The sequence below is a fragment of the Schistocerca gregaria genome, chromosome 5 (assembly GCF_023897955.1).
Source record: "Schistocerca gregaria isolate iqSchGreg1 chromosome 5, iqSchGreg1.2, whole genome shotgun sequence".
In the NCBI taxonomy this organism is placed as follows: domain Eukaryota; kingdom Metazoa; phylum Arthropoda; class Insecta; order Orthoptera; family Acrididae; genus Schistocerca; species Schistocerca gregaria.
In genome coordinates this window covers 504,229,236-504,247,285 of record NC_064924.1, presented here as the reverse complement: position 1 = coordinate 504,247,285, position 18,050 = coordinate 504,229,236, and the positions used below count along the sequence as shown (strand labels likewise).

At 43.0% G+C, this 18,050-nt stretch overlaps 1 protein-coding gene across 4 annotated transcripts in view; it reads left to right on the top strand.

The window, feature by feature from the left end:
- LOC126273184 (semaphorin-1A) overlaps positions 1-18,050 on the top strand; it is a 1,534,221-nt gene that overhangs the window by 1,268,996 nt on the left and 247,175 nt on the right. For all 4 annotated transcript variants that reach the window (XM_049976700.1, XM_049976701.1, XM_049976702.1 and 1 more), the window contains exon 4: positions 17,684-17,735. In XM_049976700.1, coding sequence (XP_049832657.1) covers positions 17,684-17,735 — 52 coding nt within the window. The remainder of the gene's footprint in view (positions 1-17,683; positions 17,736-18,050) is intronic.

The window sequence follows — 18,050 nt, the reverse complement described above, 5'->3', positions numbered from 1 at the left end:
GTGCCCAGTGGCGGTATTTATGCATGCAGATGCCGGCTGGACCAGCTGGCCTGAATGTCACACGCGGCGGCCTTTGAAGTGCTTTGCTGTCTGCCCCACAAACTGGCGCGCAGTGTGTGGTTTGGACGGGCCGTATAAAGGGGGCCCGGAACGCGACGCCCGACCGTTCCCGCCCCCGCTCCCACCCCCACCCACGGCCGCGGCTTAATATTCGCCACCTGCTAAACAAAGCGCCGTTATTAATTTTGATTTTCGAGTAGGCCATTTGTTCGCTTTTGTCGGCGTCGGCGGCAAGCTTTGTCGACGTTGACGCTACCACCTCCACCGAGTTGCCGCCGAAACGGGATTAAAGTTTCGAATCTGCGAGCGCCGCTAAAAGAAACACATCGTTGTGAGAACAGGACAATTTGTTTTTTCGTTCTCGTTTACCTTTTACCCACCTACAATTTACAATTCCTATCCTTCCCGTTCTCCTTTTGTTTGCTCCAAGCTGTTACCTGTTCAATACATCGACTTTGGTTTTCCTGGCCTTTGTATAAGTAAAAACATTATTAACAGTTAACGTCTGCCAAAGACGGACGCAGTTGACTGTGAAAGTGACAGGAATTGTTGCGATCCAATCTTAGCTCTTAAAACCTACGTCGAGAAAGGATGCCAGAACAAAATAAAGAATATTGTCTTTAGCAATCTCATTTCGGCCTTTATTTGAATTTAGTTATTGATTATGATCACTAGCCATGAAAACACATAAAAAATTTTGAATCTGTTTCATTCGATTCCTAAAATTTCTTAGCAGGTTTACCAATTCATTTATGCAGGTTGGCTTCAGCACACTTCGACTAACTTCGTTGAGAGATATAACGAATTAGAAGGTAGGTTCAGAATTAGGCATTATATGTCAGTAACCTAGGTCAGCTATAACAGTGGGAGAGAAAAATCATAAGTTAAGTTACACATCGTATCACTAAACCAGCGGACCAGCGTGAAACTTACGCACATTTATGCAGTCTTTGGGCAAAGGGAAGTTGTGGGAATGAATAGGCAACGAACGTAAAAATGAACTGAACGACATGAAATAACGATAATGAATTTGTGATACATCCTTGTATATACGTTTCCATGTGTTCAAAAATGTGTTTTGGATTCGATGTGTTTGTCTTGGCTTGTTCGGGGGCAGACATCGGGGCTATCAGTAGGGCCACATAACCCATAACTTCAACTCAACAAACATTCCCAGTTGTAGTAAGCACGTTAAGCCGAAGTATCAATAGGTAAATCACAATTCAAGGCGACAACGACAAATACGCTCGTCGTGTTAAAAAGTATATTCTTATAGAGAAGTCAACTTGTACGACGGGCAGAGATAATGGATTGCCGCAGTGGTCACGGTCTTTATCTATGACAATGTTCTACACAAATTATCAAGTCAATAAGTATTTTAAAACAAATAAAACGGTATTTGTAACAACGTAACGTAAAAAGGAAGGCTCTTATTTATGATTAATACGTCAGCTTCTTATAATATAGGTATGAAGCAAGGCATCCGTGATCTCCTTTTGCCTTTTATGTTAAAATGTCCAGCAAATCATAAGTTTTAGCGCAGGATCAGTATGCAGTGTCAGAAGCCGGTTAAAAAATTCTCCAACGATGCCTCATTAATCCCCATACGATTACCATGTGTTGATAAAAAAGGATATTGACTTGAGAAGTAATGTCTTTAATAATTAAGAGACTTATGTAAGTCGAAAAAGCACTTCTACATGCTTTATAGATCCTACATAAAAGGCAAATTTAAATTTGTACGTTAGTTCTGTCTTATTTTAACAGTTATTCATTTGATCTCGACCTATTATACCATATGGATCAAAGAAAAAGTTGCCAAACTATCAAGCGTCGTCAGGTGTAGGCAGATGCATAGCATGCTCACAGTTAAAATGACTTAAAAAAGGGAAATGCTTTTAAGAATATATCACTGGAAAGTTTCTACATCAATAGGTTTCTCATGTGGGAAAGCATCTCACAAACTTAAATATGCCGAAGTCGAGACCATAGAACACCAGCAAAAATTCCTTAAGGAAATCTCATTACATACCTGGATACTTTATAAAAAACGTTACACCCAGTGACAACTATATTCCACTACAGACGAAACATTATGACTTATTCGTCTAACATTACCAACACCATTGTACACTCAGAATAGTCTTCATGCTTGCATCATTTCCTGATTCTCTATGAACTTCCTTCTTTTTTGTTTTGTTTTTATTCCTGAGTGTTCCATATTCGTAGATACAGGGAGGTATAGTGAATGGTGATCGTTTGTTGACCTTATTAATACAGTATACGGTTTTACAGCATCGGGTAATTCAGATAGCAACAAATTTTTCTTTTGCCATGGAGCTATTTGTTAGGAGATCATTGTCTGCATCCAATTTCCACAATTATTCACGGTACGAAATAATTTCAAAGAAGTATCTTGTGGTCTTTTTTCGGTATTTCGTCTTGTTAGAGTTCTTGTAGCAGCACGACCGAAACTAAATGTGCTGCTTCACTGATCACAATGAAGTCGTCAAAGTAGCTAGACCACTTGTCTTCTTTTATTATTTTTTTTCATTCCGAATGGAGCATATGTATGGAGGACAGTAGAATAGCAGAGCATTCGATACGGGAGTGCCAGCCGCAGGGAGAAAATTTGAGGCGTAGTGTTGTTACTTATAAGTGGCTATTCGCTGTGCTTGTCCTGCAGTGAATGAAACATCTTCTTTCAGTGTTGTGTTTAAGGACGGTCTCTTGATACAGGAGCTCTTCTTCTTCATTTCGGAACTCTATTAAAAGTATTACGTTTTAAATATAACGGATGGTTTGTTACCGGTATGGTGGCTTGAGAGTCTCAATTGGCAACCCTTTCCAACAGCCTGATGAAAATAACAGAGCAAGTTTGATTATGAGTGTTCGACTAGCGAAAGTTAATGGAGAATTTTAATGCATTGAGGATTAATTCGGATATATTTCAGTCTCTGTCTACCTCTTCAGTTTTTATTCTCTAGTACCAGGGAAGTTATTCCCTGATGTCGTAACAGATGTTGTATAACTATGTCCCATCTTTTTGTCAGTGGTTTCCATATATTCCTTTCCTCACTGATTCTGGGGACAACTTTCTCATTCTTTACCTTATCTGTAAACCTAATTTTCAACATTAGTCTGTAGATGCACATCTCAAATGCTTCGATTCACTTATCTCTTTTCCCACAATCTTATTTTTCGCTACCATACAACTCTATGCTCCGAATGTACGTTGTAAGAAATTTCTTCCTCAAAGTAAGGCCTGTGTTTAGTGCTAGCAGACCTCTCCTGGCCAGGAATCCCCTTTTTGCCAGTTCTACTCTGCTTTTTATGTCCTCCTTGCTCCGTCCATCGGTTTTCATTTTGCTGCCTTTATAGCAAATTTCCTTAATTTGACTGCTTCTGGATACCCAATTCTGATGTTAAGTTTCTCGCTGTTCTCGTTTCTGCGTCTTCTCATTACTTTCGCCTTTCTAGGATTTACTCTCAATCCGTATTCCGTACACATTAGACAGTTCATTGCATCCAGCAGATTCTGAAGTTCTTATTCAATTTGAGGATAGGAATGTCATCAGCGAATCTTATCATTGACATTCTTTCACCTCGAATTTCAGTCCCACTTTTATTTTCGTCATTACTTCTTCGATTTATAGATTGAACAGCAGCGTCAAAAATTATCCATGTCGTTCTTGGACTTAGAATCTTTTGTTCCCTCTTGTTCCTGGTACACACTGTATATTATCCGTCTTCCCTATAGATCGTCCCTATTTTTTCTCAGAATTTAGAATATCCTGAACGGTTTATCCTAGTCAACAAATCCTATGAACACGTCTTGATTTCCTTGAATCTTATTTACATTATCAATCTAAAATTCAGAATTGCCTCTATTGTAGATTTACCTTTCCATAAGCTAAACTGATCATCGTCTAAAGTATTCTCAGTTTTCTTTTCCATTCCGCTGAATATTTTTCTTGTCAGCAACTTGGATGCATGAGCTGTTAAGATGATTGTGCGATACTTCTTGCACTTGTCGGTTCTTGCAATCTTCGGAACTGTGTGGATGATATTTTTCCGATAGCTTTATGGTATATCGCCAGTTTCATATATTCTACACGCTAACATGAATAATCGTTTTGTTGCCATTTCCTCCCAATGGCTTTAGACATTCCGATGGGATGTTATACATCCCTTGTGCCTTATTTGATCTTAAGTCTTTCAAAGCTCTTTTAAATTGTGATTCTAACACTTGATCCCCTATTTCTTCTCAGTTCTTCTTTTTTCCTTCCATCACATCACAAGGCAAGTTTCTTTATTGTGAGTATGAAGGCACTAATAACCTCTCCGTCGTGTTCTTTGGAACCTCCATTTATCAACATCACATTTCCAGTTTGGTAGCTAGATTTATTTCTTGCTGTCTCACATCCAACAGTGGAACTTGTGGTGTTTTGCTTGTTGGAGTAACTTCCTTAAATTCAATGCATTTCGCATCAGTTTGTCTCTTCGCTGTACAAAGGTGTTTGTCTGAACGTCTTTCAATGTAGCCATGATTTCTTTGACGTCACACCTATGTCCTGTACGCTCTACCAACTATAGCCAAGAAATATGCCGTAAGATCCGGGGCAAACTGCGGTCGCGAGGCCAGGATATGATATTGAGTTACCGAGTCAAGCTGTCGTCAGCAGCACGTCACTACCAAGAGGCTGCGAAAAGTGGAAAATCCGGCTCCCGGTTTCCGCAGCGTTACTTCCCCTCTGCCCCCTGAGGCTTTGCCTGCTTTACTTTTTCATTCCGTTCACACTCCTGTTCTTCCTGCGGCACTGCTTCACGAGATGGAGAAGAGAAGCACGTGTATCCGTCAGTGGCCACCAGACGAGGTGAGATAAAAATGTTGTATTCCATCAAACACTCTTCTGTATATTCGCGACTTGATAGCTGCAACATCCCAAAACAGGTTTTGTGTAGAAGTGTAGTAGCCATACTCTCTTAATTTTGCAGGACAGTGCAGTTTTCATTTGCATTTTACTTTCGGCTGTCTGACTGTTGGATCTACGCTTAGACCTTTTACCATAGATTTCAGCCTACCATTAGTTCTAAACGCCACTCACAACTGAAGCACCCAATGCGAGTAGCGAAAAGTTTGATTACAAGTATGTCCAGTCACAGTGTTTAAGAAACGAGTGGTAAGAGTTTTGAAATGATCAAAAGGTTGAACTTGCAAAAATCTCTGGATTTAAAATTGTTGTTCTGCTATACAGAAACGAAGACTTTGTTAAATAAAGAATGTCGTGAAAGTTTATATGAATAAACGTACATCTCAAACCTACAAATTACTTTAAACTTCTGGCAGAAGTAAAGCTTCCGGCCGCTGTGGTCTAGCGGTTCTAGGCGCGCAGTCCGGAACCGCGCAACTGCTACGGTCGCAGGTTCGAATCCTGCCTCGGGCATGGATGTGTGTGATGTCTTTCGGTTAGTTAGGTTTAAGTAGTTCTAAGTTCTAGGGGACTGATGACCACAGATGTTAAGTCCCATAGTGCTCAGAGACATTTTTAGAAGTAAAGCTGTGAGGACGGGGCGTGAGTCGTGCTTGGGTAGCTCAGTTGGTAGAGCACTTGCTCCGCGAAAGGCAAAGGTCCCGAGTTCGAGTCTCAGTCAGTTTTAATCTGCCAGGAAGTTTCATACTTTAAACTTGTTATCTACTATCTCTCCAGCGGAAGGTAATGAAAAGTGAAGATGCTACAACGCATACAGTTCTGGAAACAGGCCTGATATCATTGAAAACAATGTACATTTCCATCAACTACGCAGTCTGAACGCCCACATCAGTCTAATTTTTCTGATTCGCATTTTGTAGTATCTTTGTCTTCCATTTTTACTTTCTCTAAAATCGAATACGTGACAGGATACACTAATTTTGAGTTAATCCATCTCATGATGGGTGTTTAAGATTCATAGAAACAGGAATTGATACAATAATACGGGAAGCAAATGCGTGAGGAATAGATACCTTGAAGTACAAGCAATTGTAACAAAATACCCTCTGCTATGAATCATATGGAGGTTTGCTGAGTGTGTATGTAGATGCAGATACTGAGTAATTCATCAACTTTTCCCTCTTACACATCTTAAAAGACACATATTGCTCCTCCTTAAGAGGCGCTGTAGGTGAGTATTAGAGATTTGAGCTCACACAAAGGCTTATCAGAACTCTTTCCCCCCAAGAACCATTCGCGACTAGAAAAGCAAAAGGAGAAATGGCAGTGGTACACAAATTACCCTTCACCACACACACACACACACACACACACACACACACACACACACACACACATACACATTCAGGCACCACATAAGAAAGAGAATTTGACATTGCATTGTCTTCCTGTTCTGGTATATGTTTAAAATTTCAAGTCTGTAACTCACTCAGAGGTTACTTTAAAATCAGTTGCTAAATTTGTACCGAACAGGAAGGCAGACAAGAAAGCGATATCCATTCCATCTCCTCTCCCCCCACCCCCTCACTCTGCTCAGTTATGTTTGTCTATTCACATAGTGCCTGGAATGCATTACAATATTACATGCACACACACCAATCCTGCAGGGCAGCCGAGATGTCAGGTGTTACCAAACCTTTACACTCACACTCCTAACTCTGTGGGTCAGACAGAGAAGGAAGCGAGTTAATGCTGCACAGTCGTCCAGTTCTGAGCTGTGTTTAAAATTTATATGGCTAACCGGGAATCAATTGCAAAATTTGTACAGAACAGACAGACAGGCAACAACAACGCCGTCTAAAAAAAAGTTAAAATGGATGCCTGCAATCTTTTTCTTGCTAGTTCATGCATAAGTAACTGAGATGGAGAGAAGGTAGTACAGAGTGGGATTTATGCATTGCTGAACACTCGTAGACTACTGAACGTTTTGTTGTGCGAATTTTAGCACTAAGATTTCGTAGGAATGACGTCCTCAAACTAGCTTACTACGGGATTGTGTGTGGGTTCGAGGACAAAACTTTTATTCATAATGCTTCTGAACGGGATTAACCGTGAGCTGGGGGCCGGTGGTTCATTGTCCCGGTCCCGGGAGCAGGCGGCCGAGTGCAATGCGCGCCAGATTATAAGTCGGCACAGGGCCGAGGCTGACGTACGACCACGAGGAAATGAATGGCTTCTGCAGGGATTGTTGCGTGAAGCACGGCGTGCGGGGAGCGCCATATGCAGCGACGCGGGGCACTGCCAACGATCGCAGAGATTCAGCGACCAGGCACCAGGCAGCAGGCAGGGCACAGATGCGGGCCGAAGAGGGGCGATCAACCATAAACAGCCTCCTGGAGGTGACCTTAGTATTTACCCAGCGCTCCCCCTCCCTGAGTCCTGCTCCACCTAGTGTAAGCAATAAAAAGTAGACCTTCTGCTTAGAACTCCCTGGACACTTTGTTAGCGGACAATAATATGCAGTATGTCCACCCTGAGCTTGACCGCTACCGGAGACTCTTTCACAGAGGTGTTCCAATGTCCGCCGGCAGTTGTAGGCGCTACAGTCTGGAACCGCGCGACCGCTATGGTCACAGGTTCGAATCCTGCCTCGGGCATGGATGTGTTTGATGTGCTTAGGTTAGTTAGGTTTAAGTAGTTACAAGTTCTGGGGGACTGATGACCTCAGTAGTGAAGTCCCATAGTGCTCACAGCCATTTGAACCATTTTTTTTTTGTTTCAATGTCCGTGGAGGAAGGACAGCCCATTCGTCCTCACGAGCAGAAACTAAAGAAGTAGTGATGTCGGACGCTGGGGTCTGGAGCAGGGTCGACCTCCTGACTCATCCCAAAGGCGTTCCATTGGGTTCAGGTCGGGACTCTGCGCAGACCAGTCCATTTCGTTAATGTTACTACCCACAAACCATAGGCTCACAGTTGCTGCTTCGTGACAGTGCGTAATGTCACCCTTATACAAGCATCGTCTACGAACTGTTCCACCACTTTGCGCTGCACGCAATGCTGTGAAACGTGTTGATATCCTTCTGCATATAGCGCTTTCTTAAGTGCAATATGAGGACCACCCCCTAAACACGGAAAGCACTCCAATATAAAACACCCCTTCCTTCGTTCTTCATAGTAAGGGTAGCTATTCAAGGTTGAAAGAAAAATTCCCAAAGTATTCCAGGTATTGGAAGGAAAATAATGTCATAAGAAGCTTCTGAGGAGGGGGAGGGGGTTTGAGCATCTCACAAAATACTTATCTTTCCTCTCAGCTGTAGTTTTACCGCAATTCTTGTTGTTGTTGTCGTGGTCTTCAGTCCTGAGACTGGTTTGATGCATCTCTCCACGCTACCCTATCCTGTGCAAGCTGCTTCATCTCCCAGTACGTACTGCAGCCTACATCCTTTTGAATCTGCTTAGTGTATTCATCTCTAGGTCTCCCTCTACGAATTTTACCCTCCACGCTCCCCTCCAATACTAAATTGGTGATCCCTTGATGTCTCAGAACATGTCGTACCAACCGATCCCTTCTTCGAGTCAAGTTGTGCCACAGACTCCTCCCCTATTCTATTCAGTACCTCCTCATTTGTTATGTGATCTACCCATCTAATTTTCAGCATTCTTCTATAGCACCACATTTCGAAAGCTTCTATTCTCTTCTTGTCCAGACTATTTATCGTCCATGTTTCACTTCCATGCATGGCTACACTCCATACAAATGCTTTCAGAAACGACTTCCTAACACTTAAATCTATACTCAATGTTAACAAATTTCTCTTCTTCAGAAACGCTTTCCTTGCCATTGACAGTCTACCTTTTATATCCTCTCTACTTCAATCGTCAGCAGTTATTTTGCTCCCTAAATAGGAAAACTCCTTTACTACTTTAAGTGTCTCATTTCCTAATATAATTCCCTCAGCATCACCCCATTTAATTCGACTACATTTCTCTATCCTTGTTTTGCTTTTGTTGATGTTCATCTTATACCCTTCTTTCAACACACTGTCCATTCCGTTCAACTGCTCTTCCAAGTCCTTTGCTGTCTCTGACAGAATTACAATGTCATCGGTGAACCTCAAAATTTTTATTTCTTCCATTTTTAAACATCGATAATTTATATGGACTAATATCCGAATAATTAAGAAACCTTTAATCATTAACTGCTTTAAAATTTCTAATTTATCAAATTAAAAGGTTAAAAATCCAGAATTCCCTGAGATTTTACAAAATTCCTAAAATTTTCCTGGTTTTTCCAGGTAAAATGTTATTCCCAGAGAATTTCAGGTTTTCCAAAAATATCGCCACCCTGACTGTTGGCAGAACACATAACGACGGGTAAGGATATCCAGGCATTCGGCAAACCCAAACGATTCCATCGGGTTGCCACCGGGTGCAGTGTGTTTCGTCAGTCTAATCCAGTAGTTGCTCTTCACACCTGCTCAGGAGTCGTTTAGCACTGCTAACAAAAATTTGTGTCTTGTGGGGAGTTACACGACCACTGTACCCCATCCTATTTAGGTCACTACGCACAATGGTTGTGCTACCTGGACTCCTGACAGGACTTGGGAACTCACGATTGATTCCTTTCGCTAACTGCATGCGATTTTCTACGATCAATATTCGCACAGTACTTGAGGTCTTAGAACAGCTGCCCTTGTTTCTGTGCTTTTCCACTTCACAGTCACAGCATCAACACTCAACCTTCACAGCTTTGTAAGGGTTGAAATTTAATGACTAGGCCACGTCCGAGGTCCTCGGGCTGTTCTTGTGGTTGCTCAATGAAAATGGATGTAGCAGAATACTGAACGCCTTTCTGCATAAGAGTGAAGGTGGTACGATCCAGGTGCTGATCGAATTTCTGCTTAGTCTTAACTAAATCGAAACTGATGATTAAATTGGGAATAAAATAATATTGTCAACAACAAATGAAATGAAAGAAAATATATATTGAGAGGCCTATTCCAGAACTGCCTGAATCCTGAACGGAGGTCGACAAGATGTTCGAGAACTCACACCACACACTGTTCGAATCGCCCGCTTGGTTCAAATGGCTCTAAGCACTATGGGACTCAACATCTGAGGTCATCAGTCCCCTAGACTTAGAACTACTTAAACCTAACTAACCTAAGGACATAACACACATCCTTGCCCGAGGCAAGATTCGAACCTGCGGCCGTAGCAGCAGATCACTTCCAGACTGAAGCACCTAGATCCGCTCAGCCACAGCGGCCGGCAATCGCCCACTTCTGAGCCAAAAATTACCCTTTGTGAATGGGAAGAGTTATCTCCAGAATATAACTCCGTATGTCAGAAGCGATCGAAAATAAGGAAGGTATACTAATTTCCGTGTCTGACTACTAATTATTGCATATAGTGTTGCATTGGTAAAAACAGGGCGTTTCAAAATGATATAAATTTGGGGACAGTTTCTATACATAAAAACAAGAAAAAAAGTCCAGTAAATATGGGCTCTAAAATGCATTTCTTAAGAGCTATGAAGAACTTGTTCATCATCGATACTGTGATACTGTGAAACACGTCTCCTCTACTGTAACCTCCTTGATTTCCATATTTTGGGAGGAGGTAGTACGGACCACAACAAGAAAAGAATGTCCAGTAAACATGGGCTCTAAAGTACACACTTTAACAGTTACGAGAACATGTTCAGTAGAAGAGATCTGTTTCACAGTAGCTCATAGCTCTTAAAGTATGCATTTTAGAGCACAAGTTTACTGGACATTATTTATTGTTTTGGTGTAAGAAATCTGTCACCAAATTTTTAAAACGTCGTTCTGAAGCACCCTGGAAAGTAGCTTTCAGTTTTTGAACAAGATCCTGAACGTGGGCTTTCTCGTCGTTCTGAAGCACGCTGGAAAGTAGCTTTCAGTTTTTGAACAAGATCCTGAACGTGGGCTTTCTGCGACAGTTTACTGTCTGTCTGAACACCTAGCGATTTTGGTCGTTCAGACTGACTAATCGTATGTCCATTCTATGTAATCAGATTGTTAGTTTTAGTTAAATGTTGTGTTAGAAACTGTGAAACGTCAGTGTTACTCTGGGCCGTATGACTGTCTGGTACCAGCACAAACAACCTACAGAGCACCAAAGCGACCAGTATGGTCTGTAAGGTATTGATTAATAATTTGTTTGCCGATCTTATCTCCTGAAGAGTCCGCGTACAGAGCTGAGTGCTAACGTGCTAGCTTACCATGGCCGGCCGGGGTGGCCGAGCGGTTCTAGGCGCTTCAGTCTGGAATCGCGTGACAGCTACGGTCGCAGGTTCGAATCCTGCCTCGGGCATGGATGTGTGTGATGCCCTTAGGTTGGTTAGGTTTAAGTAGTTCTAAGTTCTAGGGGACTGATGATCTCAGGAATTAAGTCCCATAGTGCTCAGAGCCATTTGAACCATTTTTTTTTACCATGGAGCGGGCTCGGGTTCGATTCCCAACCGTGTTGGAGATTTTCTCCGCACGTGGACTGGGTGTTGCGCTAGCCTTATCATCATTCCCCATCACCGACGCGCAAGCTGCACAGTGTGGCGTCACCTGAAATAAGACGTGCAACCCGGCGGCAAACCTCCCCAGATGCGACCAACCGGTCATCAGTGGTACACGATCATTTCATCACTTAATCTCCTGAAGTACCTGATAGACCATTGGACAGCATACATAGACTTTTCCGAGGCACGACGGCAGCGCTCGGGGTACCTGAGCTCCGAATTGTTCCTATCCATCACGTTCCAGTTGTAGGTGTTTTGGAGTGATAATGAACTTCGCACTCGGGACCATGTGTCTGCAAGCAGTTTACTTACGTAGGGGTATCAGCTCTTTGCCCTCCTGAGAGGTGCTAGTGTCCGGAATGGGCAGCGGCAGCAGTGCCATTCCAGCTCGTGAAGTCACTACACGAGGCGTCGTTCAGGTCCGGCACCGCATGGCGCAGCACTGACACGGAAAAGCCATCGGCCGCCCCGCCGGGATCGTCGTGGCCGCCTGCCGCCCCCGACAGACGCCCCCAACTGCCACCCCCGCACACTCCTCGACACGACGCCCGCGCCCCCACTCTCTCCCACGTGCTGTCCCTCCCTCGTCAGCTGCCAGTCTTCCTCACAGGGCTGGATCCATCGACTTTACTACCTTGATGCCGGGCGAAAAGGAGCAATGCGACTAAGGCGAAACTTGCTCGACAAGAAGAGAAGTGGTGGTTCGTGCATGCCTAGATATCGAATTGCAGCAGAATAAGGGGCAGATTTGTTTTATTTATTTATTTTGTCATGCTTATAGACAACTCGATGCACCTTATTGATCGGCTTCGTCATTTTACAGCGTAAAACTTCCAAAATACGGCAGTAATCAAACCCTTATAAAACTCAAATTTCATTGACATGTACACTGAGGTGACAAAAGTCATGAGATAGTGGAAGTATCGCATAAACAAGGTATAAAAGGGTAGTGAATTGGCGGAACTGTCAGTTGTACTCAGCTGATTCATGTGAAAAGGTTTCCAGAGTGATTATGGCAGCTCGGCGGGAATTAATGTATTTGAACGCGGGCTGGTTGTAGGAGCTAGACGCATGGGACTTTCCATTTCGTAAATCATTAGGAAATTCAATATTACGAGACCCACAGCGTAGAGGGTATGCCGAGAATACCAGATTTTAGTGGTCACCTCTCACCACGGACGACGCAGTGGTCGAGGGCGTTCACTTAACGACAGAGAACAGCGGTGTTTTCGTAGAGTCGTCAGTGCTAACAGACAAGCACCACTGCTTGTATGAACGCAGAAATAAATGTCAAGTGTACGATGAACTTATCCGTTACGTCAGTACGGCGAAATTTGGCTTTTACGGGTCATACTAGCATCACATCGCCTACAGCGCATCTCCTGGGCTCGTGACAATATCAGTTGGATCCAAGAAGACTTGAAAACCTTAGCCTGTTTCAGATCAGTCCCTGATGGTAAGTGCTGATGGTAGAGTTAAAGTGTGCGCAGACCCCATCAAGCCATGGACCCAAGTTGTTAGTAGAGCACTGTGTCAGCCGGTAGTGGCTCCATAATGGTGTGGGCGGTGTTTAGATGGAATGGACTAGGTCCTCTGCTCCAACTCAACCAATCATTGCATATGGCTATGTTCGGCTACTTAGAGACCATTTGCAGCCGTTTATGGGCTTCATGTTCCCAAACAGCGACGGAATTTTTGTGGGTGACAATCGGCGATGTCACCAGGACACAATCGTTGGCGAATGGTTTGAAGAACATTCTAGACCTTTCGATCGAATGCTTTGGGCACCCATAATGCGCGACGTGAATCCCATCGAATATTTATGGAACATAATCTAGAGGTCAGTTCGTATACAAAACCCTGTACTGGCAACGCTTTCGCAGTTATGGACGATGTAGAGACAGCACGGCTCAGTAGTTCTGCAAGGCATGTTGAGTCTATGCCAAGACTGGTTGCTGCACTACACCGGACAGGAGGTGGTCCGACGCGGTATTAAGAGGTATTCATGACATTTGTCACCTCACTGTAAGGTGCATTAAAAATGGAAAGCATAACAGAACGTAAGATGAAAACCGCTGAAGGAATCTTAGTATCATTGCTTGCAGAAGAAGCGAACTGTCTGCAAGAGCTTTGAGTCCCCAACTTCGCTGCTAGAGGGACATGGGCAAACGCCCACGTGACGTCAGAGAGAGTACGCACACGCTTCGACAGTCCACTGCACTCTATAGTGCTGAACGTTGTGAAATGGAAACTTAGAAGGGAGTACGAAAGGACGAAGAGCGTTTTCTGACGGCGGAAGGAGTGCAGGAAATTCTTTGAAGAATGGCACAAGTGTGCGGAGAGCACTGCATGTCTTTCGCAACGGTCGAGGTGTGGTATAAGAGAGTCAGGAGAGGGTGGAAGTTGTTGGTTAGTGGTGCATTGTCTGGAACAACCACCCAACTTTACCGATCCCATTTCCTGCTGATGTGTGCCTTCAGTGCTCATGACTGGCGAGTCACAGTAGCAAGCATTGCCGCAGAGGTCGGATTGTGCCTTCGAAATGTTCACATCATCATTAGGAACAAAAGAAAATTTAGCAAAATGTGTCCACCAATGTGTGCCTTACAGGTTTCAACCAGCACAGGAAATGTGTCGAATGGGACTCTCGTGAGCATCTGCAGCGCTATACCATTTCTCCCCTGTCTGTCCATATCCTCCTCTCCCTTTCTTCTTTGTCTGTCTCCTTGTGCCCCCCCCCCCCCTGTCCCCACACATCCTTCTCCCTACCTCACTATATTAATCACCTCCTATCGAACTCCTACTCCCCCTCTCTCTGCTCCCACTTGCCCACTCTCTCTGTCCATACCATCCAGCCCTTCCTCCATGTCTATAAACTCATGTTCGCTTCCCTCCCTATTCATCCTTTCCTGCCACACTCCTTTGTCTGTTCATCATCTCCTCTATCCATCTCAATCTTCCCCCAGCCATAACCATCTGCATATGTAGCCCCTGGACAACAGAATGACACAGCATGGAGATCGTACTGGCACAACATGCCTTTCGTGGAGGGGAGACTACACATTGGGGTCTTGAAAACAGTTTTCTTGCCGCTGATGCGTAGGATGCTCTGAAAAGCACACTGATAAGCCAGGCCTGTGCACCTGAACACAACACACCTGCCATACTGGACAGCCTACAGTCAAGAGCCATTTTTTGCCACTGACATGTAGGCTGTCCTGCAAAGCAGATCTACAAGGCAGGCTAATACTGTTGCTACACAACATGCCTGTTATGAAGGGCAGTCCAAGCAGCAGGGGCTAAAAAAACACACATTTGCCCATATTTCCACAATTATTGGAGCTAGGAGCTTATGAACCCCACAGTGCTGATACTCCTAAAGTTTGCTCTTTATGTGCCAAGTTTTGTGGAAATCCGTCTTAGGGATAGGAGGAGATCCCAGACATACATATATCCATACACTGTTTCAGTGTGCGACGAGGTTTGGAACTTCAATAGTGGCATCTAATTATTTACAGCTCGTACAAAATATATACGTGTTTAAAAGTTTTACTGACTTTCAAAGTAGCCACCAGCATTGTATATAGCCAGTTGCCAGTGGTGTGGAAGTCGTAGGATACTATTAGCAGTGCCAGTTGTATTGACAGTTCGAGTGGTGCAGTCTATTGGCCAACAAATTTGTAGCAGTTCTGAAGCAAATACCGTGAAGTGTTTCCTTCGCTTTAGAAATCGAGTTGAACTCCCGAGGGCTTAAGTCAGGGGAGTGCAGTAGGTGGTATAGCACTTAGCATCCCGATCAGTCAATCAAATCAGTAAGAGCTTGCACTGTATGTGCTTGAGCATTGTCCTGCAAAATGATGGTCAGGTCCTGCGGAAAGAGACATCACTTCTGTCTCTAAGCTTGAGCATTGTCCTGCAAAATGATGGTCAGGTCCTGCGGAAAGAGTCATCACTTCTGTCTCTAAGCTGGTCGTAAGTTGTGTTCCAAAAATGAACAGCATAGAGACAGAAGTGATGACACTTTCTGCAGGACCTGACCATCGTTTTGCAGGACAATGCTCAAGCACTTACAGTGCAAGCTGTTACTGATTTGTTTGATGGGGTTGCTAAGTGCTATACCACCAACTACACTCCTCTGACTTAAGCCCTCGTAAGTTCAACTTGATTTCTAAACTGAAAGAAACATTTCACGGCATTCGCTTCAGAACTGCTACAAATTCATCGGCCAATAGACCGCGCCACTCGAACTGTCAACACAACTGGCACTGCTAGGAGTATCCTACTACTTCCACATCGCTGGCAACGCGGTATACACAATGTTGGTGACTACTACTGAAGGTCAGTAAAACTTTGAAACACATGTGTATTTTGTACGAGCTGTAAATAAATAGTTGCCACTATTAAAGTTCCAGCCCTCGTATTCAACACAAAACATACATTCCATTATTTTCTTGACAAACGTGGGTTGTGTTTGCTGTGCCTCTTAGACCACTGTTCTGCACCTCCACCACATTCACATAATTCTGATGGGGATTGCATGCCTTGGAATGCGAAACTGCGTGGCAGTTTGGGTATTTGCTGCAGTGAAAGTGAAACAGTTTTTCTCCAAAATTACTAAGTACAGAAATTTTTACCACTTATTACTGTGCTCCTGACTCAGTAACAGTTTAAAAATTCACCGTTCGTACCTAAGTTTGAAATTAATATTTTAGTAGGAAATAATAAAACGTATGTAACTAGACTTATACAACTGTTATAAAACATTTTTTGTGTTTCAGCATCTTTGAACAGCCAGCAGTGGGCCTTTTTAGTCATTTGTTATTTTGTAGAGTATCAGGCTCTGTAACACCTTCTTCACGTTATTGTACAGGATGCCATAGTTATTTTCGTATCACCTGTCCTCGTTTTCAGTCTCATCTGAACTTCCCGGAGCACAATGTTCATATTACTATTATTGTGTGAAAACAAGGTGTTCAAGCCACTGCTGTTTTGTAAAGTTCAGAAAGGTAATTTGTGGATGTAGTTGTTCAAACAACAGGCGAGCACGCGAATGAGGGTAGAAGCTACAACAGTAGTCTGGTCAGCTGTAAAATAATGTGAAGGAGATCCTAGAAAATGAGAAGTACCCACTGATGATGGCTACAAAGGTGCTGGAATATGTTTGGGCACTAAAAAGAAAAGTTGTTTGTGTAATGGGGAGACCTGAATTCCTACAGTTATATGAAATTGCACTATGTTCTTTTGTGTACATGATGAGAAATCCTGTTCTGTTATGCACTTGGAACATATAGACATGGTTGTCCTCTTGATGTGAATAAATATGCAGTGAAGGATTCGTAATGCGTTCTTACTTCAGAATGGGCCAGCAGCCGAAATAACAGTAGCTGATAGTAAAAAAAATTAATAGTAAGAAATAAAAGGAAACGTTGTCATTTTTATAATACTAAAATACTGTGGGCACAAGTAATCAAAAAATAATCAACTGAAATTCACTTTTCGTCCTTTGCCTGAATGTAATGAAAAGACAAGATCGATATTCTTCCCTATCACTTCTACCTCGAATTCTACTTGCACTAAAGTAGTCGACGGTACGTTATCTTCCTTCACTTTTTACAGGTGGTGGTTTTATATGACCCGTCAAATCTAAGCCACATGAATGCTCGTCATCTTCGACTTACGTAATGGTACATTAAATATGAATGCATCTGTGTTAACGGTAGCCATGTGAAGTAATGGTTGCCTCACACGTACAGCAGCAAACGAAAACTAGTAATGTTCGACACATTTTCAACGGGAATGTATTTTGAGAGGAAATTTCTCTTGTGTGCGATGCAACTGGCAAGTGGAGTGCTATTTATCATACAGATTCACTCACAGTGCATTAGCTTGAGAGCTTTCTTTTGAAGATTTACCTTCGCCCCTATTTTTGCAGCAGATGGAGGTGGTATTTTCTGGAAAATGTAATCGTTAGCTCTATCCGTTTCTTCTCTTTCCAAAACGTAAGAGAAAAACAGTTCGGTTGACTTTAGTCTCTAGAATAGTATGCCTTAGAATACGGCATCACAAAATCCGAGACATTATTCGAATATCCTCGGTGTTTATCGGTTAAGCTATAACATCTAACTTCAGTTTTTTTCTGTCTGTTGCAGGAACATCGTCTACAATATCAGCCTTCGAGACCTCACAGAATTCACCGAGCAGGTGAGTACTCACTGGTTTCACAAGACGTTCTGTCCGAGACACCTTTTATACTTCGAACAATCTGTTTATTACGGTACTGGACCTCAGTTGGTATAAACTAAACCCGTATATGATCACTTTGTTGTTGCCCCGTTAAGACTCCTTTTTCCCAGAAAAGAGTTGAGGCATCAAATTGAAATTTATGGCAAATACTAAGGTATAGGGTTCCTTCGGCGGTGTAAAAAGTTTAAAATTTTAAGTCAGTCCAATCAAAAGATACAGCCATTTAAGTTACATAATTTCGTACGCACAAACTCACCCATCAAAACTTATAGA